The sequence below is a fragment of the Neovison vison genome, chromosome X (assembly GCF_020171115.1).
Source record: "Neovison vison isolate M4711 chromosome X, ASM_NN_V1, whole genome shotgun sequence".
NCBI lineage: Eukaryota > Metazoa > Chordata > Mammalia > Carnivora > Mustelidae > Neogale > Neogale vison.
In genome coordinates this window covers 104,826,638-104,853,314 of record NC_058105.1, presented here as the reverse complement: position 1 = coordinate 104,853,314, position 26,677 = coordinate 104,826,638, and the positions used below count along the sequence as shown (strand labels likewise).

At 38.7% G+C, this 26,677-nt stretch overlaps 1 protein-coding gene across 7 annotated transcripts in view; it reads right to left on the bottom strand.

Annotated features, from left to right (window-relative positions):
* The window catches only part of DMD (dystrophin), a 1,990,807-nt gene that overhangs the window by 337,748 nt on the left and 1,626,382 nt on the right, over positions 1-26,677 (bottom strand). For all 7 annotated transcript variants that reach the window (XM_044235639.1, XM_044235638.1, XM_044235634.1 and 4 more), the window contains 3 exons: positions 21,001-21,157; positions 3,987-4,107; positions 3,086-3,354 (listed from right to left, as the gene is read on the bottom strand). In XM_044235639.1, coding sequence (XP_044091574.1) covers positions 3,086-3,354; positions 3,987-4,107; positions 21,001-21,157 — 547 coding nt within the window. The remainder of the gene's footprint in view (positions 1-3,085; positions 3,355-3,986; positions 4,108-21,000; positions 21,158-26,677) is intronic.

Below are 26,677 nucleotides of genomic sequence, written 5' to 3'. Positions count from 1 at the left end.
GGCACCTGTGTGGCAGATACAGCTTAGAATGGATCCCTTATGTCTCCTGTAAAGCCTACAGGTTTGGCCACTTAATTTATCAACTAGTTTGGATCCCTTGGGGCATTCTTTTAACTTCATTTGTCATTTTGGGGGCAGATTCTAAAAAAAGGCAGTTCCTATATTTTTGAAAAAAGTACCATTTTTAATGCTGGACAAACACAAGGCAATACATTTCAAAAGATTATTTTAATTTCCAAGTAGCCAGCAGTGTTAACCATTCCTTTAATTGTAAGACATAAGGTCGCAGGATGTTAGGGTGGAAGAGATTTTCCAAGCTATACAGTCAAATTTGTAATCGTCTCTTAAATCTCCACCTACTGGGCGCCTGGGTGGCTCAGTGGGTTAAGCCGCTGCCTTCGGCTCAGGTCATGATCCCAGGGTCCTGGGATCGAGCCCCGCATCGGGCTCTCTGCTCAGCAGGGAGCCTGCTTCCTTCTCTCTCTCTCTCTGCCTGCCTCTCTACCTACTTGTGATCTCTCTCTGTCAAATAAATAAAAAATCTAAAAAGAAAAATTTGAAATCTCCACCTACTAATTTAATGAAAGCAGTTTGACATTAGACCATAGGCTTCATATGAGCAAAGACCAAGTCTGCTTCATTCACAACTGCGTGTAATAGCACATTGTATGGTGGCTCATAAACAAGAGTGGAGTGAACGAACAAAGAAGCAGAAGTAGATTCCTTCATATGTTGTGGAAGCTGTGCTAGGAGCTGGGCTTTCAAAATATACACAGCATGACCCTTTGGGGAAACTTACTTTACGTGACCAGCGACAATACATGGGAAATGTAAGCGTGACAGCTGAAGGATGTGAGGTGATCTCTGAAAACACTGACTAGGGGCCATTTTTCTGTTCAGTGGGAAGACAAACTATAAAGATGGAAGCCATTTGAGCTGGGCCTTGAGGGCTGAGTAGGAGATCACCAGGCACATAAGGTGAGGGTAATCCAGGCCAAGAGAAGAGCATTGGCAAAGGCAAAGATTTAGGAGAAAAGCTGGCATACTTGGGTAAAGGGATGCTAGGGACAGAGTGCATGGAATAGCCTGAAGGGTGGGAGTCACAACTGGGAATTTCAACCAGGGCTAGGAAGAAAAGGGCCATCTGCCCCCTTCATTCCTGGGACTTTGTTCTCAGGCATGCAGTCTCCCATGACGGGTTTGGGCTAGAGCTGGAAAAGGATGGGTAATGGAGACATCCAATAAAGAAACTGTTCATGCACTCATTCATTAACCAAATGTTTAAAATGCAGTGTTTATCAGTTGTTGTGATGAGTACCAGGGGTTGTATGAAGTGCTGAATCACACTATTGTACACCTGAAACTAATATGACACTGTATGTTCACTAACTGGGATTTAAATACAAACGTAAAAAAAAGAAGGAAGAAAATGTAGTCTTTATGATATGCCAGAACATGGGATTAAAAATGGGATTGGTGCGGGATTTAAAGAAGTATGATATAATAATCTGAATACCACATGCTGAGGGCTAGAACAAGACACCGGTTGAAAAGAGGAGAGAAGATAGAAAAGATATATTCAGAGGTAAGATGAGTAGCCAAGTGCAATCAGTAAAAATGTGGAAGGATTTAAGGAAGGAACGCAAGTGTGAAGCCTGAGCAACTTGACATTGGAAACACAGAAGAAAGGGCATGTAAAAAGGGGACAGCAGCAGGGGAATGGACAGACATGAGAATGAATGACCTTCTTTTCAGAAGGGCTGCATCTGGATTCTAATGACATTTGGGTGAGGAGATTGGCAAAGAGATCCTGCCCGGAAACAGACTTGTCACCATCCTCTCCACTTCACACTGGGAGCGTTTACACAATACAAAAGGCCTTGAGCTAAGTTTAGAAACTTGGGTGTGCCAACATCTAAAGGGTGGGGAGAGTTTCAGAATTGAGGAAAATAAAGGAAGAAGAATGTGGATGGAAAAATGCCACGGAGGGCCAGGGAGAGGAGACCTACCAGAATGAGGCTGCCGGCAAACATGCCAAGTGCAGGTCAGAAATTCACTTTTTTTTTTCTTTTAAAGATTTTATTTATTTATTTATTTATTTATTTATTTATTTATTTGACAGACAGAGATCACAAGCAGGCAGAGAGGCAGGCGGGGGAGGGGGGAGCAGGCTCCATGCCAAGCAGAGAGCCTGATGCGAGGCTCCATCCCAGGACTCTGGGATCATGACCCAAGCTGAAGGCAGAGACTTAACCCACTGAGCCACCCAGGTGCCCCAGAAATTCACTTCTTTTGAATTTAAACCTGGGAAGACTTTTGTTAGTTCTGATGCTAGATGAGTGAACAAAACATGTTTTCAATGTGCTGATTTTCAAAATGATACTCCTAAATATGTATATTCTTTCTTTATAAATATATTTATCATCTATGTGCCACAAGGGCATTTAACTTTGGTCTTGGGGACACTATTCCAAATATATAATGATATTTCCTAATATCTGCAGTGGACTATTATGACTCAAAATTGTATTATATACATTGCCTTCTAAGGGAAGGGCAGCAGTAACAGCTTCAATTCACAGTACCATAACTCACCCACGTCATATGATTTCATTAGCACAAAGGCCAAAGCCTAGACTCTTGGATCTTGATTAAGTGTTGTATTTTCCCCTTCTGATACTAAGTTTTGCTGAGAATGCGTATGCGTGTGTGTGTGTCTGTGTGTGTATATATATATATATATATATATATATGCGTGCGCGCATGCGCACATGCACACACACACACAAATCAGATCATCTTAATACAAACGCTTAAATTCATTTCCTAATAGCAAAATTTGATTGTTTCACCCTGTAACTTTTTAATATTTCATTCCACATTACTAAAGACAGAAATGATTAGATCACTATCTCCTCTTAAATAGCACATCCAAGATGATTTTTGAATTTGTGAAAGACAGACTGATTTCTAAAGCTTAAGAGCGCTATTTTTAACTTGGTGAGAAGAAAATACTGCACTCAAGTTCAGATTAGAAGCTCTTTTGAGTGTCTCAAAGGCTCTGAAGCAAAGCAATAGATGTTACCTTGACTTTTTCGAGGTGATCTTGGAGAGAGTCAATGAGGAGGTCACCCACAGGCTGCCAGGATCCCTTGATCACCTCGGCCTGACGTAGTTTGAGGTCCAGCTCATCTGTTGCTTCCTGAAGTTCCTGAAGTCTTTCGAGGCCCTCATCTATTTTTCTCTGCCAGTCTGCCGAGTGCAGGTTCAATTTTTCCCACTCGGTGTTGACTTCCTCAGCCTGCTTTCGTAGGAGCCGTGTGACATTCTGAGCTCTCTCCTCAGGAGGCAGCTCTAAATTGGTAATATGACAAGGTTTTAGGCCACAACCACTTTTGTTAAAAACAACAACAACAACAACAACACATTGTTGAAAAGGTCATCCTGGAAGAAAGAGAGTACAGTCTAACAAGAGGCCAACCTGCTGATTGTGTAAAGTTGTTTACACTTTGGCATAAATTTTGATAGTGTCCAGCTCATCTCAAGTCTGTCCTCCTGAGTTTATCTATTCTACCTTCTATCATTCAGATAATTCAAGGTTGATTTAAGCTACTGAGTAAAGAAATGCATACCACAAGCTCTAATTTACTTCGGTCAGGCTCTAAAATTGAAAATTAGCTTGTAGTCTTTGCAACAATAGCATTCCTTCACACAGATACCCTCTTTTGTTTATTATTTTTTAAATGTTTCAATAACTGATCACTAATTAATCTCTTTTACTGTTTATTTATGAATGTGCAAACAAATTTAGGCATGGTGGTTTATGATTCCTTTTTCTTTTTCAACATCTATGTTTAATTTGAATCGATTCTATTTAACTTAGAAAATATGAGAGCTATCCAGACCCTGGTAATAAGAATGGATGGGTCTCTCTGTCACCACTGATCCTTCTATCAATATGTTATTACAGTTCCACATTCAATTACCTCTGGGCTCCTGGTAGAGTTTCTCTAGTCCTTCTAAAGGCTGCTCTGTCAGAAATATTCGTACAGTCTCAAGAGTACTCATGATTACAGGTTCTTTCGTTTTCAATTCCCTCTTGAAGGCCTGTGAAATGAGATGAAAAGAAATGCTTATTTGGCTTGTGGCATTCTTCTCAAAATTAATCCTGGGTGTTCAGAACTTGGTTATGAAATTCCCAGGTCAATTCCTATCTCCTTTATTTCTAAGTCGATAGTCACAATATGATAAAGAAGGCTGTATGGATCTTTCTGTTAATCAGGAAGCCATTGTGTGTCTAAAGCTATTCTGAAGAGCATGGGGGGGACTTCTAAGATATGTTAATGTCTTTTCATTAGGATAAGAGTGATTTATTTGTACAACCTGACTGCCAAACCTGAGATCTGAAGCCAAAGTTGCAAAATACACATTTGCAGAACACTAGCAGGGCTAATGAATACTTCACACACCCAAAAGAATGGTTATCCAGAACACAGGGAGTCTGAAGGGCCATTTAGAAGAACTTAGGTTGTACTGAAATATACAACCAATCTAATTCATAACCACCAGCTAATTCTGTCAAATATCTGACAACAAATAAAATGAAATGTTAACAGTAAACTATGTAAAAACTCAGTACTTCTGAAAAATACCCAATACCTTACCCACTGTGACTTCTTTAAGAATGGTAGAAATGTTTTGAGGTATACTGGATGTAGGAATTGTGGGACTAGGTTTCTATAAAAGGGCAGGTCTACAGTTGGTCTCTAGGTTAGTTATCAGTTTTAATCTCTAATCTGTAATCTTCACTGATACAGGGAATTAAAAGGAAAGCAAAATACATAGTTTCTGCCTTCAGGAAGCTTCTGGATGAGAAGAGGGGAGAAAACGAACACAGTAGAAACAGAGTGAAAACAATAAACTTTGTACATCATTGATCACTAAGGCTTGTGAGACATCATGTGAGGCTAGAATAAATTAACAGATACTTGAAAACCATTGAAGATACTCATTGACCAGACTGCCGTCTCAGAAATGAGGATGTTAATGAAAGTATTAAGTATCACATAACCATTAATTGATCAATGTAAAAGCAACAGCAACAATAATAATAATTACCCTGTGCTAGTACTTAATTATTCATATCCTTTTTCAATTCTGCCCTATTTTTAGCAATGTTACCTAATGACATTAAGCCCTGAGGGAAAATTCAGCTGTATTTCCCTTGAACTTCAGATAAGTCATGTTGTAGTAATGCTCCAGAACTCTATTATATGACATATTTACAAATATAATCCTCATCATTCAGAAAAATCCTGAGGTCGATACTTTGCAAAATGATTCGTCTTCCATAGTTTAGTTATAATTCAGTAAAGAGAGGTAAAATGTTTGAATTGAAATAATAACATTCTATAAGTGAAATATTAGGATTCAGTCTGTGGATGGGGATGCAGTATCCGTACAGTGAGATAATTTGGTGTCCTTGAAATAATACAGAGTAGGTATTACCATACAAAGTAGGTGGACTATTTACTCGGCTTACACGTAAGGCTGATTCTCCAATATTTCATTTGAAATCTGTGTGTGTATGTGTCTGTGCATATACACACATATATCTGCATATACACAGACACACACACACACACACGTGTGTATGTATACACAACTCTTGCTCATACATCTAATCTTTCCAATTTCAAGAAAATTACTATCTCCTCCATAGGAGGAACTGGACTCTGACATTATAAAAATAACTGTTCCCTCTGTTAAACTACTACGTGTCAGTGGTTGTATCAGAAACTAGAAAAAAGTTGAACGCAAAACAACTCTTCCCCTTTAGAAACTTGTATAAGTAGAAGAGTCAAACACATAAATAATTTGTTTATTTTTAAAGATTTATTTATTTATTTTAGAGAGCTAAAGCACAATCAGGGAGGGGTAGAGGGAGAGGGAGAGAGAATCTCAAGAAAAGTCCACACTGAGTAGGGCGCCTGAAGTGGGGCTCGAACTCACAACTCTGAGATCACTGCCCTGAGATCACAACGTCAGCTGAAACCAAGAGTGGGGTGCTTAACTGACTGTGCCACCTGGGCACCCCTAATTTCAGCACAGTGTAGAAAGTGTTATAGGTTTACACAATATGGGAAAGGAAATTGGGAAACACTTCCTAGAGAAGATACTATTCATAAAGAATTCTTTTTTGAAAGATTTTTATTTATTAATCTGAGAGAGAGAGAGAGAGAGAGAGAGAGAATGAGAGACAGAGCATGAGAAGGGAGAGGTCAGCAGGAAAAGCAGACTCCCTGCATAGCAGGGAGCTCGATGCAGGACTCAGTCCTGGGACTCTAGGATCATGACCTGAGCTGAAGGCAGTCGCTTAACCAATGGAGCCACCCAGGCACCCCATAAAGAATTCTTAAGCACGAACACGAGTTAGCCTTGGAAATGCAGGTTAGAGGAAGAGGAAGAAAAATGATGATAATACAGGTATGAAGACAAAAGAACATAATATAGTGTGGCATGTGTAGTTATCTCAAGTAGGCCAGGTTTCTAGAACATAAAGTACAAGGAGAGGACATATCCAGAGATGAAGTAAGACAGTGTCATTATCTTAAACTATATTTGACCTTTAACTCAGAAACTGAAGCTCAATCTCTGAATTGCTAAGAAGTTTAGGTATTCTCTTGCAGGAACTCAGGAAACTTTGAGAGAATTTAAGCAGCGGAGTGGCATGGGCATGTGTGTGTTTCAAATAGATGTCCCTGGTATAAATACAGATTAAGTATTTGAGAAGGGTAAGAATGCACTTAGACCAATTAGGAGGCAACTGTATGAATTTAGTGAAAGATTATGAGGATCTGACCCAGGGGTAGTAGGCACCAAAAAAATAAATAAATAAATAAATAAATAAAAATAATAAAAAAAAAGGATAGAGGGATAAAGTAGGGAAATTTTTAGTGTGAAGAGGTGTAGGAATTTGGTGAATGAACACAAAAAGGAAGGAGCAAGGAAGACTTCTAGTTTCTAGGTTGGGGAAATGAATGGATGCTGGAAGCAATTAACCTACATGTGAAGAAATAAACACTCTCAGATTTCTCAGCATGCCTATAAAAACCTCTGGCTCTTGAGAACCTTCCCATACCATGGGAACTAGATCTGCAGTCATGTGTCTAGTTAATTTCTCCCATCTAATAGGACCAAATGGTTAGAGCCCAGAGTAAGGTCCCAGGTTCAGCTCCAAGCTATCAGCAAGACTGGAGTGGCTATCCCTTTAGGAATTTACAGTTTGGGGGGAGAAAAAAGCCAAGACCTTGGTGACATTCCTAGTTTGTAAAATCTAAGGCATGTGGGGCTATCTGGCTTCTGGAGAAGTTGGAGTTAGTACTCAGGCCTTTGATGAATCTAAGGAGACCCTTTCAAGAGGAGAAGGGGACCCTTTCTGGAATAAAAGACCTCCTTCCCCTTTATAAGAAAGGAAAATCTTTCTTCCTGGTCTCTGGACTTGGCAATATGCAGCTAGCCATGTAGGAACATTTTCCATGGCAAAGGCTGGGATGGGGGAGTGGCATTGATATTCCCTGTTAGGTAACTAAAAGAAATCTATCTCTGATTTCTTTTAGTTACCTAACACTGATCCAGAATACCTCATGTGTACAGTCAGGATAAAATTAATGAAGATGAATATTCAAAACCCAGTACTAACATGAGGGGGGAATCCATTTGGAGAACAGAGTAAGAGGATGTGATATCCTCAGTTTGAAGAGGTACCATTCCTTCCAGAAGGAAATAAATAGCAAATCCTGATGATTGAGGAGAAGAAAAGGAGATTCAGGAGCCATTTTCTCAGTAACATCCACTGAGTGCCTATGATTATGCATAGAAACAAGGATTACAATTACCTAACTAGATGAGACTGTTCAGGCAGTTGGAGTGGGCTAAAGAGAAAAATCTGGAGTGTATATAAAATTTATGGGCAGACAGAGGACCTGGATCCCTGAGATTCCAAGAAAGAATGGAATGGACAGGTAGAAAGCTTGGGGGATATGATAAGTGTAGAACCATGGAAGGGAGAGGAAGAAAGTGACTGAGAGCTTCCAACCATGACACAACAACAAGATGGGCACTGAGAAGTGTTCATCGGACTTGGTGAGAGCAATTTCAGTGGAGGGCAGTTGCCTCAAAAGTAGGTTTAGTGGAGGAGTGAGTGGGAGGAGAAGGAATAAGTATTTTAGATGAACACCGTGCAACATATTTTTTTTTCTGACAGGGAAAGAAAGATAGGAAGGAAGACAGAGCAGATTACAATGTAAAAGGAAAACATGTTCTTTTTAGGATGGGAATCATTTGCACACAGGGTAGAAGATAGGAACTAGCAGTAGGGTAACTGACCATCCTGGTTTGTCGGGGACTGGGCAGTGCTTCATGAAGTGGAACTTTGAAGGCTAAAACCAGGACAATCTCACGCAAACCAGGACAGTTAGTTACCATAGCAGAGAGGAATCTATTAAAGACCTAGACTGGGGAAAGAGAAGAGGATTTTTGGAGTAAGGCCTGTAATATAAGGAAACAGATCTTAAAGGTCTCATCAAATTGACAAAGTCTAAGACACTCTTTGATGATGCAGCTCCATTGTTGTGAGCGAACACCCATTGTGAGAGACCACTTGTTTGCCCCTCGAGTTGTTGCCAAGGGCTCAGCACCATCACAGCTGCACAGTTCATTTCTTAAATATGAGTCACTGAGGATTAAAACGAGTCTAAAGAAAAGACAAAGGAAGTTCTGTCATTACAAAGACATAAGCACCATTATTTTCACATCGTTGTCTGAAATTAAGAAAAGAAAGTGGATGGAAGGGAAGGTTATGTGCTCTATCTTCAACATTTGGGAACATGTACATGAAGTATAAAAAAGGTTAAAAACCCCAGGAATAAAAGGAGAAATAGTTGGTTCAAGACAATCAGAAGATAAAGAAAATGATAATGTTTCTCTCCATATCGAAAAAGCCATAAATAGGAATATGTCATGGAAAAAGCCATAAATAGGAATATGTCATTTTAAGCATGGTTAGAAGGAAATGTCTTCTTCCATTTGTTCATTTAACAGATTTTGAGCATCTATCTGTACAAGCCACTGTTCTAGGTAAAAAGTATCAATGGTCCTTGTAGCAAGGAGTTTGAAAGAGATAGGCTTTAAAAAAATAGATTTTATTTATTTATTTATTTTAGAGATGGAGGAGTGGGGGAAGGAACAGAGGGAGAGGGACAGCACACTCATGCTGAGCACAGAGCCCAATGTGGGGCTTGATCCCATGACCTTGAGATCATGACCTGAGCTGAAATCAAGAGTTGGACACTGAACCACCTAAGTAACCCAGGCACCCCTAAAAGAGAAAGGCTCACACAGTAAGTGCAAAAACAAAGACAACAATGACAAAACCACTGAAGATTCTGCTTTAAAATAAGGGAAAATCAGTTTTTCCGTACCTAAGCGACTTACCATAACCTGCACAGTATGACAGTTCATTGCATTTTAAGAGGAAGGGAAATGGAGACATTTTTTAAACAAAAATAAGAACATTCAATGTCAAGAGCCTTAACTCTTTCATAACTGTCTTGTCTCTCAAAGAAAGTGTATTTGAGTGATGTCTATATGATGTGCTATACTGATTTTGCCCCAGAGGATATGCTTAATATTTTAAATTGGACAAGTTGGTTCATTCATGTGCTGATGTAACAAAGGTATCAGATATAGAGCTCCCCTTCCACACACATACAGAATAGTCTTTACATTAGTTAGATGTCAGTGTTTACACGTTAAGATATTTACTTCTAGAATCTTTCAAACAGATAAAATTATTTTCTTTAAAACACATCCTCTTCTCCATCAGGGCCTAAAACAATGATGTAGAAGAATCAGAAGCAACTATTAAAGACTTAGGGCATCTCTGTGAAAAGAAAGTAACATTCTGTCTTATAAACAAGAAAAAAAATAAGGCATACCAGTTTGACATTTTTCCTTCAGCTTCTTAAGTTTCACAGAATAATTTATATGAAGTGTGCACAACAAAATTATACTAGAGGGACATCCCAAGGTAAATTCATTTATTTTAAGGTAAAATGATCTGATAGATGATATTTACTATTTTAAGTTTATTTATTTAAGCAATCTCTACACCTGACATGGGGCTTGAACTTACAACCCTGAAATCAAGAGCTGCATGCTGTACCAACTGACCGAGACAGGTGCCCCTGATAGACAGTATTTATATATCACAAATACTAACCAACCGGGTGACTGACTGTTGGCAAATTAATTAGCTAATAGAAAAATATTAATTTTGAACCTATTATGTATAAGATAGGGAAGATGTAGGAACTGGATCTTTGTCCTTAAGGAGTCAATAGTTTGGTTGAATAGGTGTATTTGTGGTGATACTATTGTACTGTGAATGCTTTACCAATGCAGACTGAAGTACAGATAAGTTAGGATTTACCTAAGGCCATTAGTTCATTAGTCACTTAGAATCCAAATCTTGAAATTCTTAAGCTAGGCTACAGGTGAATGATGGTGAAAAATGAAGGCTCTTCGAATTATAATAATTTGAAAGACACATAAGTGGCAAATCCCAATGGCCATGAAGCAAGTGAGAAATTTTAAAAACTTGAAAGTAGTAGAAAAGAACTGAGTCACTAATTATTTGACTTTTTTTCTCCTGCATCTCCTGCTTATAGGAAAAAACCAAACAGGGTGAATATTACCTCCAATACCTATTAATACTCTAATGAGAAGTAACTTAGAACCACATGTAGAGGGGAGGCAGGGTGAGTTACTGATGTGCTTGATGTACCTCAGAGAAAAGAAGGGCAGGATGAGAACTCTGGGTTCAGGGACCGACACTTTTTTCTTTTTTTAAAGATTCATTTATTTATTTTGATGGGGTGCAGGAGAAGGAGAGAGAGAATCGGAAGCAGACTCCGAGCTGAGTGCGGAGCCCAATGCGGAGATCGATCCCAAGACCTGGAGATCCCGACCGGAGCTGAAACAAGAGTAGGCCACTTAACCAACTGAGCCACCCAGGAGCCCCAGGGACTGACATTTTTGATTGACAAGCTATACTGCTTTCACCTAGAGATACTGGTCCTATTACTAAGGATGTAAGTAGAAGCCCTTGCTATTCAAGACACAGGTCTCTTTCAACCATGGGCAGTTTCCATGGAGCTGAAATTTACCTATATTCCCCTGAAGGGGCAAGTCTGTATTTGTGTTATTCAGAATGAAATCTCACAGAATAGCTATACGTTATTCACATGTGTCAGCAGAACTTGACAGAATCAACCCGCGAGGCAGATTAAGCGGTTTAGAAAGGACTGTGGCAGCTGACTGGGAAGTTCAAGTCTGGGCTGGGCCAAAACTTGGCTGGGTGATCTAGAACCAGACGTAAGATCTCCCTGAGCCTTCATGGCCTTGTTTCTTAAAATGTGGGGGTTTGCTAAACACCTTATCAAAGTTCTAACATCTGGTTTGAATATATATTTTAATTAATTATTTTATTTATTTAAATTGGGGAGGGGCAGACGGAGACGGAATCTTAAGCAGACTCTGCACTGAATGCTGAACCCCATATGGGGCTCGATGTCATGACTTCAAGATAACATCCCTGAGATCACAATGAGAGCTGAAACCAAGAGTCGGACACTTAACTGACTGTACCATCCAGGTGCCCCAGTTTGAATGTTCTGTAATCAACATGTTTAGGTCATTTAGGTCAATTAGTTGGCCATGGGCCTGTTACATGGTGGCAGTTGGAGATAGTCTCTTCTAGGCATCGTTACTAATGATAAAAATTATAGGAACAGCTTGGCACACAGTGGATAGTAAATATTGTTGAATACATAAGAGAACACCCAGTTAGAAAACCAGAGTGTGTTATATGGAAGCCAGTTTGATTTAGATGCAGAACATGCTTGGGGGTGAAAGCGTGGGCTCGTGAATTATTAGAGAAAAAGTTAAATGCTGTCAATTGGGAAGAAGTGAGAGCTCTTATTTTGAGCCTATTCTTTAGTGTCAGATCCAAAGTTGAGTGTAACCTTTGAGTTACTTGAGTGGATTTTCCTCAAGAGGAGGCCCTATTAGCTCTGCCTTCTTAATCGTAGTGATTTCTTCCCTGGAGGAGATATTCATGCATACACATTCACAAATTCAATAGTCTGAACTGCTGGTTGGGGTTTTTCCTCTAGTCTGAAGCATTAGCTAAGAGATGAGAGAACACTAGACAGACTCTACAATTTATAGTGATCCCAATGGAGCCATGCACTCAACAAATGGTTCCTGAGTGGGCACAGGACAAGGACATTAACACAGTCATGTCTACAAAATGGTCAGTGTCATCCTATATTATCATGCTAGTTTCCATATTATTTCTACTTTTTCTATATGCTTCTTATAGTGTTTTTATTTCTGATAAGAAAGTTGAATATATTCTGTCACCAAAATGACATTCCTTACCATATTTATTGAGTCTCAAACACATCACTAATACTTTATTTATTGGATGCTGGGGTCTATAGAAAAGGGCAAAATCCAGAAATGTGGTTAACTGGAGTCACAGGAATTTTGCCTGTAAGAATCTAAGGTAAATTCACAGGGATCCATGGAAGAAAGAAATTTGAAAGAACAGAACAACAACAACAACAAAACAAAAGACGAAGGATTCCCTTAATAATCATTTGAAATAGCTGGCATTAGAGAGGTTATACAAATTGAGCATATGGGATATAAAGAAAAGGTCAAATCATCTTGTTTTTTTTTTTATTGTGCTAACAGCACTTAACATGAGATCTGTCTTCTTAAGAGAGTTTTAAGTGCACAATACAGGAGTGTTAACTCTAGGTCCTAGGCTGTACAGCAGATTTCTAGAACTTACTCCTCCTGCACAACTGACACTTCATATTGAATAGCAAGTTTCCATTTCATCTTCTCCTCAACCTCTCACAACTACCCTTCCACTCATTAGTTTTGAGAGTTTGACTATATCATCATCCATTTCCAGTCTACTTAACAGTAAAGACAATGGATGGCTGCATCAGATACATCTATTGTTTCAGAGAGTCAACAACATGAACAATAGCAATTTATAAGTGAGACTGAATCAATTTCAAGAAAAATTGAAAGATAAATGGATACATTTCAAGCCTGAAATTATTGTTAAAAATCTAACTGTATTCAGTGAGAAAACATTTTTGAGTGTTTGGCGGGGAAGATGTGGTTAACCGACTCCTTGGTCAGATTTATTTTTTTGGAATTACTTTGAGCTAAAAGTTGTGTTCTCTGAGATCAAGGGCATGAGCTAGAACAGAGTGCAGCCTGCTTGCAGATCTGTGATACTATGGAGGAATAGTTTAGTGCCCACGCAGCATCTTGAACAGCTGTTTGACTCTCAATCGTAGGCCTGGGTTGCTTCCAACAACCACTGGGGAAGTCACTTCCTACTGACAATAATGTTGTTAAGTTCTCAGCTGACCTTGAGAAATCACTGGAAAAACTCAATCTGTTCTCATGGCCACTTAGAGAATTAGGTCTTAGGTCATTGAACCTAAACCCTAAATTTTAGAAATTCCTTCTGAAGCAAGAGTATAGATGACTGGATTATTAGGAGACCCTGTGACAAATTAATTTATATCCATTCTCAAGAGGCTCAGCCCAAGTCTGAGATTGTCAAGTGTAAGTGGTGAATAATTTCTGAATCATGCCATTTGTCTCTGTCTATCAATATATTCCCAAAACGTAACCCTTGTTTTGCTTTACGTACACGCCCTCACCCATGATCATTTCAAAGTCTTTCCCATGTCCATAAATGGCATCATCATTTCCTCAGTTGTTCAAATCAGAGACTTCAGAGTCATCCTTGACTCTTCACTTTCTCTCATATTCCATATCTCATCTATTGTAAGTTCTATCAGCAATACCTTCAAAATAGATCTTGGGTCAAATGATCTTTCACAAAGTCTATCATTTCCACTCTAAGCCAAGTCATCATCATCTCCTTCCTAAATGACTTCAACACCCTACCAACTTTCTCCCTGCTTTCAGTTCTGCTCCTCCTCCTGTCAATTCTCCATAGAGCAGCCAAAGTCAACTTTAGGATGCATAAAACCAGATCACATCATCCCTGCTTATGGTCCTCCAGGGGTGTCTCATCATGCACAAAACAAAAGCGACTCCAAACTGTGGCAGATAACACCAATAATCATCTGGCTTTTGCCACTCTCTACAATGTATCATTAGCCCCTCTAGTTATTCCTTGAGCACACCAAACCTGTTCTTACATCTGGATTTTTGCATTAGTTGCTCCTTCTGCCTAAAATATTCTTCGCTCAAGGTCTTTGCATGGCTCAGTCACTCAGACCTTTGTGCAAATGAATAACAACCTCCTTGGGTTGGTCACTACCTCTCATTCTTTCTCTATTTCTGTTTTGTTGATTTTCTCTTTATAGCACTGAATTGATAGGAGTTTATATGTTAATTTATTGGTCTCCTTCATATTTCGCTCAGGAAAATCTGAAGGTCTGTTGTAGGCAGTCTCATTTTTTTCACTTCTGTATCCTCAGCCCCAGCATAGGGTAGGCCCTCAATAAATAAGTGCTGAAAGAATCAATACCCTCTAGGAGTCTGAGTTATGGCACAGTTTTTCCAAAAATAATTTTTTGGGAAAAAGGAAATACACAGAAAATGATCAGAGGGCTTCATTCAAAATTAAATGAATGTGTAAAAGTGTTCTGTAAAGGCAAAGTCCAATACAAATATTATTTTAAGAATATTTTTCAAAATATCAATGTTTTGATGTGGTTAGAAAGAGGACTTTGGCAGGGAACTTAATTTGTAAATTATTCACATTTTATTTTATTATACTCATTAAAGAAAAGTGGCAAATCCTAGATGGCTCCGTTCTCAAGTTTTGATGATATAGCTAGTTTTCAGAAGACTCCCTCAAATGCCTAGAAATGTAGTTCTAAAAATAATTTTAAAATCTTTTCTATTCAGCATTCCTAAATATGACTGCATAAAATATGAAACTTACACAAAAGTAGCTTACTCTATTAGGGATGAAGAATAGATCAAAAAGATGTCTATTTCCAAAGTAATACTCAGATTTCTAATTTTTTCTTGATTTAGCTGAATGTTTTATTTTTAGAAAATTTGTGCTTTTTATTTAAATTTTGAAATTTATTAGTGAGAAGTTACTTTTGAGATGTTTTATTATCTTAACATCTGTAAGCTCCATAGTCATGTTTTCCTCATCTCCACCTGATACTGTCAATTTTATTTTCCGGGGTTTTTTTCTTTATCAGTCTTGCTATGAGTTTGCTGCTTTTCTTAACCTTTTTAAGGAATGAAGTTTGGCTTGGTTGAGAAAAAAAAAAGGATGTCAATTTGTCCATTTGCTCCAACATAGTGAAGCAGACAGCTTAGAGGAAATAAAACTCAAAGTGAATTTGTAGGTGAACCAAACTTGGTTAGAAACTCTAAGAGGCCAGGTCATCGAATGAATTACCCTATCACAACCTTTTTTTGTTGTTTTTCAGAGGTGCTAGGGAACATTTTTTAAAATACAGAGCTGACTTGAATCTTAACATTCACAAATGGCACCCAAAGATGTATTCTATTTGTGTGGAAAGAAAACACAGGGAACTCATCAAGCTGACACACATGCTAAAATGCACCCAAAGGAAGCAGGCCAGCATTGATAACAGAATTAGCTTAAATAAATGTATAATCAACAGCATGATTTCAGGATAATTTTATTGAATTTCTGAACCTCTCCCTCACTTTGTGGTGACTTCTGAGGAAATCGAACGTGCATAATATACGACCTGACAAATGAACAAGTAAACTACTTTATTCAGGCCTTTTCATTTGTCAACAGCTTCCACGCAATAATGGCTTTCTGTCCACTGTTTTAATAATGTATGTATTGATTACTTCCATCTCAATCTTAACCAGAAAAGCTCAGGAAGCTGTGAAAGTGTCCTTAGCGGTCTCAAGGGAAGGAATTACAGAGATTTTTAAATTGAAAGATGAAAGCCTAATGACAAACAGTTTCATTAGTACAAATGCAAACAAGAAGTCATTACCTACAGTGTTCTTATAATCAAGACCTAATCTCCATTTGGATTTGGGGGTCGGATGAAGGGAGTTAAGTAAGCTCATGGTTTATTGCAGTTCTCCTTAGAAATTTCCCACTATGATTTGCTCCTTTAAAACTCTCTCTAGGTTAATCACAGACGTAGACAAGTAATAAATATCACTTTAGTGACTGCTCAAGTAAAACAAAGGAAGTCAGTTTTAAAAATATATCTGGATCAGAATAATGCACACTAATTGAAAACGAGTCAGTCTGGTGAGGCAAATAATGAGGAACCGTAAAAGCTGGAATAATGTATGCAAAAGATATAAAAATTGGGTCCGTTTGTATTTGCGAAGACATGTTTGAGCTTTAATTATTTATAACACTTCGCCGCATATGGAACATTATTTTATTAATTAGGCCTGAGAGCCAGTTGCCCTTGTTATGCTGCCCAGCTGGTTTGGGGAACAAAGATCCACTCCCATGGGTGTGAAAATTGCTTTGGGGAGTGAGTCTGCAGTCCCTAACTACCTGTGTGGATTGTTTTGGAATTTTACCTATAAGAAAACCACACACCCCTCCACCAAAGTGCTTGAGAATGACTACATATTTTTGCTTTAAGAGTATAAGACACATCGATATTTTGCTATAAAATGTTATCATTAATCTGTAATGATATCCAAAGAAAATATAAGTTACCTCTTTCACAAACATCCTGATTTAGAGAAAAGAAAAGTGAAAAATGTTTTTCTATAGCTTCGACTTCTGACATTCTAATGGGATTTCGATTCCCACAGAAAGTAATGACCAGCGGCATTAATAATTTACAATAGATAGTGAGCAGGGGATTTGAAAAAAAGTGACACACCAAATACATGTGGAATAAGTCTATGATAACAAATGACTCATCTTGATACTAAACATTCTACATCAACAGTATTTGAATCCAGAAACCCACAAAGAACAAGACAATTTATAATCCTAGGAATGCGGCAATGTAAAACAAGTCTACAAATACAAAACCTGCCAAAGACTAGGTCTTGACAGAGTTTTGCACTGATTATATTTCCTTTCTCGATTCCTAAGGAAGTTCAGAGGATCAGATAAAGAGACCCAGTTTCAAGGATTTTCCTTTGTTGTTCTTGCCAACAGGCACCAGGAGCATTACTAACTAGACAGGCATTCCTCTGCAAGGAACTCTAAAAGGGCTACTGCATAAATATGACAAAACTCTGAGTAAACAGGGTGCTAAATTGTTCTCTCATCAACACTTCAGAGTGATGATGTTCTCTGTGGGAGGAAGAGTGTTTTGTGACGAGAAGTTTTCTTAAGGGTACAAAGAGAAGCTTGTCAAACATTGGGCCAGACCGCAAGTAAAAACAGTGGGCATCAAAGGAGCTCTTCACAGTACACATGGATGCTGAGTTGGGAACAACCAGAAAAATCCTGCAGTGACGAAGGAACATCCCTCTCTCTTCTTTCTTTCCCTGCCCTTGGTCTCAGTAAACTAGAGAAGAACCAGCAAGGTTAAGATCAGATCACTGATTGATTTTTTGCCTTCCTCTTTCCCTTCTTCCCTTTCTTCCTTAATTCCTTTATTTCTTTACCTAGTTAGTGTCCACCCTGTACTAGGCACCTTATTAAGGGCTGGGTATAAAAATGACAACCTTCTCCCCAAAAGAAGCCTTCTTGGAGAACATGGTTTAGCGAAGGTGATGGACATGAATCAAGTATTTACACATACGTGTGATGACAAAGAATATTAAGCTGCAGAAGGAAAAGTAGACTCTGTATGAGAACATGTAGAGGAAGATCTGGTCAAATGTGGGCAGCAGGGAAAAGCTTGCTTGATGTCTGAGCCAAGATGTAAAAGCTTATCAGATGTTAGCCAGGAAATTATAAAGGGGTATGTGTAGGTGGAAAGGGCTTCAGACAGAGGACCAGCATGTTCCAAGCACCACCTGGGAAGAACACAGAGAACTGCACAAACCAAAAGAAGGTGGCATGGCTGGTGGCCAGCGGGCAAGAGGAAGAGCAGGGAGAAAAGAGAAGGTTGGGGCCCTTGCTGAAGATTTTGGCCTTTTCTCCATGGCATGGAGAAGCCACTAAATAGGGCTAAGATGGGGATTGACATAATTCAATGTATGTTTTTGCATAAATTACTCTGGCTGAAATGTAAAGACGGCACTGTAGGGTGCCAAGAGTACATGCAGAAAGGTTAGGAGAAATGGACTTCTGTGACTATTGTGACGACTACAGTAGATGGAGTCAGGAACCATTTTGGAGGCAAACTAACTCAGTGATGTATTGGGCTCATCAAAGGAAGCCTTGGCTTGTCATCTTGAAAAAGTGATTATACTGGTCTGCTCCATTGTTGTTTGGACAGGGGAAAGTAGTTAGATCTTCCAAGCTTTGGGCTTTGGCAGGTGGCAGCTACAAAAAGATGGTAAAGCACAGGTCTTAAGGTGTTGGGAGTTATTAAAATGTTTTATGGTTGAATCTAAGTTAGATTGGGAGGGAGGCGAAGATAGAGGAGTAGTGGAACTAACGTATAGAACAGTTATCCATGGGCTGGAAGTCCTGAGAAGTCAAAGAAGGGTAACAGATGGGTATCTGAACAAGCCCGCTAGCCAAGTGGGGCTTACTTCCTTTCAGTCCGGTGCATGTCAGCTGTAACTCTAGCTTCACCCTCTCCCAAAAGCATGTAACTGGTTATGGGATTCCTGCGTAAAACGACTGAGAATAAGTACTAACGTTTTACCACTGTTAACAAGTGACAAAAGCCAATAGCCAGGGATAGTGAGGGACTATTTATAAGAAGATGCTGGCTAGTAGGGACTGTGAAAATTATTTGGACCAAATTCTCATCTTCACAGCTGAGGAACAAAGTAGCAATCACAATCTAACTTATGGAGGAATGTGACTACAGTCTCTCCTGACTTTCAGTGTGCTTGTTCAATGATTCATCTTTGGTTTCTAGAATTAGACTAAAATTACACCTTTTGTAGAAATTCTGTCTCGTTTCTTTATATCATATAACGCATTCTATTTAAAATGTCCTTCTGTCTCAATGAATGCTCTTCTACACATACACCAGAGTGTTTTGACTATTTATTCAAAGTTAGAACATTTAAAAAATGTCACTATTATATTCCACCCTACCACAGAGCTAATTTAATGTTCTGAATTTTATGAAGGGGAATGGCTAAAGAAGAAACTGTCAGTTTCCTTGGCAATTTTTTCAGACTCCTGGATCTTCCCTCACGGTCTCTTCCCTTTGAGTAATCTTCTATATCTTCTTCTCTGGAATAATATAAACCTTTGACTTCCTTCAAGATGCCACCTTTGGCTGTATCTCCATAGAGATCTTTCTTTAAATGCTGAACATATAAAAGTGTTACCATTTTATCAAACTTTTATATTTTGTTACTCATTTCTTTGCTTTGCCATTCATTTCTGTTCTTGTGCCTTTTATTCTCATTACAAAAACACTTATCAGTATCCAATGTATGCCAGACACTTCACTAGGTATGAGGGTCTTAGAAATGAGCAAGACCAAATCTCTGACTTCCCCACTCAGAGTCTAATAGAGAAAATGGAAATACAAGAAGGAGCAAAACAGAGAGAGAGAGAGAGAGAGAGAGAGAAAGAAAGAGAGAGGGAGGAAAAATTGGTCACTGTTAGAGGATGCTAGTAAACAACTTGTTATTCTGAAGGCTGAGAAAGTATCCTGCCTATCATATATGAACTGTATACTGGGTGCTCAAATAATAGATGAATGACTTTTTTTCCACCGAAGTCCTCTGGCTAATAAATGAAGATGAAATTATAGAAATAGGCAATTATCGTATTGTAACCCCTAGTCATTGACCATGAACAGCTGCCAAAATCACACATGTAAAAGAGAAAGCAAGACATTATACACCTCCCGATGATGGAAGAATACACAACCATCTATGAAACAATCTTACCAAAGTCAAATCTGAATCTGATCAAACCTATTGAACTGTACTGTTCAATATGGCAGTCATGAGTCACATGGGCTACTGTGTGCTTGAAATGTGGCTAGTCTGAATTGAGCCATGCTGTAACTGTACCTTTTTACAGTGTCTGTTGAAATAACAATATTTATGGTCTTATATAAGATCTAACCATTAGAGCAAACTGGATGAAACGCATATGGAAACTGTACGATTTTTACAACTCACCGTGGATCTATACTTATTTCAAAATAAACATTTTTACAAAATGTATTTAAGAGACAAATTAACCAAATACGATGTGTGACCCTTATTTCAATTCTCATTTAAACAAAAAACATGTTAAAACATTTAAGATATGCGTGTTAAAAGTGGAAACTTGAATAATGCTGGGATATTTGTTAGAATAAAACTATTGACACTTAAAAAGCACTATGGTAGCCATGTGGTCTCTTTGAAGGAATGTGTCCTTATCTTTTGAGATATTTTCTCAATTATTTATGAATTAAATGATCCATGCCTGATATTTACTTCAAAATAATAGAGGACCGGTAGTTGTCTAGAAGAAGTAAGATCAGCTATGAGCTGATAATTGTTGAAGTCTTGATGGGTACAGGGCTCCTCATTATAGGATTCTCTCCGATTTGGTATGTTTTATGTTTTCCGTAACAAAATGTCTTTAAAAATCGCTAAAAGAGAAGGACAAATTCTTAGAGGCTATTATTCACGTGGACACTTTTGACATTTAAAATAACAATGATTTGGATTACTTATAATTGACCCTGGACTAACAAACTGAAGATTTCTAGTCAACCTAATTTCAATCAAAAACGCATTTCAAAACCAACCCTAAAAAAGTTGACTTGGTGCAAGGCACCTGTCTTAAAAATGTCCTACCCGGTGTATATCATTCTGCTTCTGAACTGCTGGAAAGTCGCCTCCGATGGGTGCCTGCTGGCTTAACTCATCATCTTTCAGCTGGAGCCATACCAGAAGTTCCTGAAGAGAAAGGTGCAGACGCTTCCATTGGTCAGAACTGGCTTCCAAATGAGACCTGAAAAGCAGCAGGAGACACTAAGTCAAAATATCTAGAAGGGTGCTTGTTGAGTCTAACAATCCCACCGAAAGTACATTGGTTTGGTTCTTTCCATAGTAGGTAAACTTATAGTGAACCGTCTAGCAGTCCTCAGTAAAAATCCAGCTCTCTGCTTTTATGAGCCATATAATGGGGGCGTTTTTACAGCAATTTTGAGGGTAGACAGCGTTTAGCCCTATGTGTATTTCCTCTTGCAGAATTCTGAGACTTTTGGCATGAAACATACAGTGGAATGGATTGCTTTTCTGTAGTGTTGCAGTCAATGATTCTTGATGTTTCTGGTAGAAAAAAAAAATGGCTCCTCCCGGTGACTAATATAAACCACTCAGTTTTCAAGTGACTCATGCTAGTACTGGAATTCTTCCTGCTTTGAGAAATGGAAAGGTCTCCCCCCACATTTTGACTTTTCCATTTCTGCACTCTAGGCAGCTTTTTCCATTGACTCCTTCCATCTGGCATCTGTTCCTTTCTGCTCTTCTTCCCATATGCTTCTCCTTTTCCTCTACCCTTCTTTATTCGTGTGCACCTGGGATTTGTTTTCACCAAGTTCCAACATTTTCCGCTTTGTTTCCTTTGTGTAAAATGCACTGAGACAACAACTCACGTGGAAAAGTAAAATCAGACACTTGCCTGAAAGCCTCCCCCAAACATGAATAATTTAGGCAGGAGAATGAGTGCTCTACCATCAACTGTATTTAGAACATGTTAATCTGTAGAAGCCATTTAAGAATATACAAATGAATGATCTGTGCTATAAAATCCACATTTCACTTGAGGATGAGAAGCTAAATTAACCAAATAAATCATCATCCGGAAAACAAAGAAGAAACGTGGAATGTTAGCAAAGCTCTATCCTAAGGTAAATCAAGAAGTATGCTGCATTACTTACATATTATCAGTAATTATGAATTAATTCATAAAAATTAATGCTGCCTATAACATAAATACAATATAGTCTCTAGTGCTGCAAAGATTGAGGTGTAAAGCATCCAGGTAGAATAACATTTCCCTTTGCTGTGGGGTAACTTAGCCTGACATTTCAAATATGATTCTCCTGCTGGTCTTAGTCAAACAGAATCGCCAAATAGTGCCTATGCACTGGAATTAAATTGTTTCAGAGTTTCTGAGGGACTGTTTTCTTTCTGAAGCATTATAGTTACAAGTCTTCAAAATGTGCATATACAAGAGCCATAAGCTTAAGTTTAAAAAAAAATTTACATTAAGGAAGTAACTGGAAAATCATACAAAGATGTAGGTAGAAAAAATGTTATTTATAGCATCACTTATGATTGACACAAAGTAGAAACAACTTAAATATTCTATACTTGAGAGTCAGTTACATATATAACGGTGAATTCATATAATGCAGTGTTCAAACACTACGAATCCTATGCACTATCGAATGTGATGGCATCAGCATTGTATTTAGGGATAAGGAAGTGATCACCCTGTCTGTTGCTAAGTGAGAATACAGCTTCCAAAACTGTCTATAATCTATTTTTATAAAATGTTCGTGTGTGTGTATTTGTGTGTACACACTTGACTCTGCACAAAAAAATTCTGAAATTACAACTACTATAGCCCTCAGAGGTAGGTTTAGAGCTGATTTACTACTTCAGCTTTTGATTTCAAATTGTCTGAACTGTCTTTCTATTATGATCAATACAAACGTTATATCCAGAAAAACAGAAGGCATTTCCATCAGAGGAATTAAGCCATTCAAGACGCTATGGGCGTTATTATCTAATAAAGGAATCCGGAAATACCTTAAATACCACAGATTCATTATAAGAGCACAGACCGCATAGAGGATAGAGTTCCCTTCTTGGCTGCTTCCGTTCCCTTTCTCCTTCACTTACCGCTCTTCCCAGATAAGCCCAAAAGAGAATTCCTTATACAAGATGTTAGCAGTTTAAGGCATGTAATGCCTACTGGTTACAAGGATTCCCTGGGGTGTCTGGAATTTGCACCGTGGTCCCCTCAAGGGTAAGTGAGGATGTTGAGTGGGACATGTGGGAGGGTAGGTGGAGAGAGGGACAGTCCAGATGTGGAAAAGCAGTACATGGAAGAATAAAGAACTTTTGAGTACCGCTGTGTCTCCATTAGGCCTTGGGAGTAGACAGAGTGAAAGGTAAGGTAGAATGTAGAGATGATGCGTAATGGATGCTTGACCTCCCTCTCTGGTGGAGGGGTCTGGTGGAGGATACAGATGTGGAAAGGTAGGCTTCCCATGGTGAGGGGTCTGGCTGTGGCTTCATTCACACAAGGCACTGCTACAAGCCTGGCTCAAGGTGAAATGGAGTCGACTAATCATTACCAGGTCAATGAAACCCTTTGTGTCCCCAGGAGGAAAACACGGCTCCGGAAAACACGGCTCCGAGACCCGGGCAATTCAGTTCTAAAGGATCTAAGAGAAATTTCAGAGAGGGAGACAGGGAGATAATGTTAAGTGCCAGGGAGGCAGGACAGTCCAGAGAGTTAACAGAGGAATGGAAGAAGGACCTAGGTCCTCAGGTGACAAAAGGCTCTCGGGGACCTAGAATGTGGAACTAGGTAACATTTCGGAATGTTTGATCACCTTAACTCCATATCAAATGCCTTTTTTCCCCCTTGCTAACATAGGAAAGTGGTGACAAGAATGTAAGCAGAAGGCTCACAAAGGACAAGGGATACTGGGTAAGGGCTGGAGAGGAAACGGCAGCCTGTTAACAGATCCTGACTGAAACCCACACATATAAAGATAACCATTCTGAAACCCTGGTTCTCAAACTTCCAGGGGCATAAGAAACCTGTGAATGGCTTGTGTTAGGTACAGACCCAAGGTTCTGCCTCCAGACTTTCTGTACTTGGAACAAGAACTCTCACAACTCAGCAGGGGAACTCTAGGACAGTTCTTTAAGAAAGAATTTCTTGAAGTATTTCCTGTATGCCCTAAACGTTACTGGTTGGTCTCCACAGGGCAGAGTGACATTTGTCAAGGACATGATTTTGAAGGCTATCTAAATGTAGTAAAACACCACGAGCTCAGAAAACATTTTCGTAGGCTATGCTAAGCTTGTAAAGTGTCTTCAAGACACATTTCTAAAGCAATTGTTGGAAGGAGCTGCCCTATTTTTATTTTCAAGATTTTATAACAAATATTTCTAAATGACCATGACTCTTTTTTTTCCCCTCCTGGTTTTATCATAGACCGCAAGGGCTGAAAGCAACCTCAAAGATTTTTGTTCAACCCTCTTGTTTTGCAAATAATGGGAGCTGGGATATGAATGTTTAAAGACAGTGTGGAGGCACGTAATTTGAGCTGTTGTATTTAGACATGGGAAACGGAAGCTGCAGACTTTTCTTATGTGAGGAAATCCTAACCTTCATGGTTTTCAGCAAATGCACTTATTTGTGGAGCATAACAAATATCATGGAGGACAAGGGGTGTTAGAGAGAAGAAGAGAGTTGGGGGAAATTGGAAGGGGAGGTGAACCATGAGAGACTATGGACTCTGAAAAACAATCTGAGGGGTTTGAAGTGGCGGGGGGGTGTGGGAGGTTGGGGTACCAGGTGGTGGGTATTATAGAGGGCACGGATTGCATGGAGCACTGGGTGTGGTGAAAAAATAATGAATACTGTTTTTCGGAAAATAAATAAATTGAAAAAAATTAAAAAAAAAATGCTTTGGATCCCTGAGCAAAAAGCCTTCCTGGTGATTGGCAAATATACTCTATTTACCCCTACTTACTACTCAATGGAAAATAAATGTGGAGGTTTTGAAGGGGCATACTTAGCTCTTAACCATTTTGTATTAATCTTTATTAATGAAGACAAGAGCTGAGGGGCTACTAGCTTTTAACAAGCAAATGTTGATCCTTAATAAGCAGGTAATGTCTACAGTTTGTAAGGCTGAGGTAAAATGCGGAACTTCTAGGTATGTCAGGATACAATGCTTGTCTTTAAGGAACCCTTCGGTATCAGGGTGCTAAGAATTATAAGAGCTGCTAAAGTGATTGTTAGTTCTCTAGACACAGATATTTCAAGTATGATTGGGTTGATGTCTAGTTTGAAATCCTTAATAAAGCTTTACTCTGAAAGGCATGTATTCTTTTTTTTAAGATTTTACGTATTTATTTGTCAGAGAGAGAGAGAGAGAGAGAGAGAGAGCATAAGCAGGCAGAGTGGCAGGGAGAGGCAGAGAGAGAAGGAGGTGCCCCACTGAGCAAGGAGCCCGATGTGGGACCCAGTCCCAGGACCGCGGGACCCAATCCCAGGACCCCGGGACCATGACCCGAGCCAAAGGCAGTGGCCCAACCCAGGAGCCCCTGAAAGCATGTATTCTTAAAGCAAGATGTGTTAAACTGAATTCCTTTTCCACTTTGACTCCTTTGGTAGAACTAATGATGTCCTCCTGTATATCTTGGGTACCCCTGTGTAATGAGATAGCACTTGAGCATATAGAAAGAGAAGGTAAGAATGCAGAAGTAATAAGGAATCATAGACATAAAATGGGAGCTTTGGGGGCTTTAAATAAAGAGAGAGAATTAAACTCAAAGAGAAGTAAACTTTTTTTTTTTTTTTTTTTGTCCAGCTGGGCCGTGAACTCTAACTTTCAAACATAATTAACATTCCAAGAGTAAGAGAAAGGAGGTCAGAAATAGTCAATGTCTAAGTTGCATTTTTTCTTCCTTAAAGTAGAAAGACTGTGCTTCCTTTTGCTCTTTGTTTATTGTCTATCATAGAAAAACCTTTAAGATATTTTAACTTCTAATACTGATTACTCTCTAAGAGTTGTATTTCTGTTGTGGACTATATCATGTTGGTACTCTTGCCTCTCAAATTAGCATTCAGAATCCCATAAAAGTGAATATTGGCATATAACATTCAAAAGTTTTTCTCCCAAATATGAAAACCTCACAGAATATAAATTTTTCTGAAATTGTTGTTGACAATGTATGTGCTTCTCACGGCTAATAGTATATACAATAATCTAGAAAATATAATCTGGTGACAGATTGAATTAAAATCTGCATGCATATTTCTTATGGAAAAAATTCACTAGACTGCTTCCCAAATTATTAATATTTTACAAAATTAAAACACAAGGTTGTAGAAATGGAATCTTTTAGAAAGAGAAACATTTTTTCTTTGGCTGATCACAATTCTGATGTTGGATAATGTCATCAATAACTCTGTGTGTGTGTGTGAATTTGCTCATGAGTGTATGTATGCATGCAAGTAAACATTTTTTACTTTATTTTTCTCCCACCTAAAACAGTTAGTGTTTTGCTTTGTTTGGTGGCATTCAACTCTCACTGAGTATTTACTTCTTCTTATACCTCTTGGACATAATGCACATGAAGCAGATGGCATATACTTTCCTTGAACTAAATTATGAGATGGTACTATACAATTTCAATTAAAGGATTCTTTTCTCTCCAAGACATCTTATCTACTTTTTCTTACACCCTACCTTTGAACTTCATCGGTGCCATT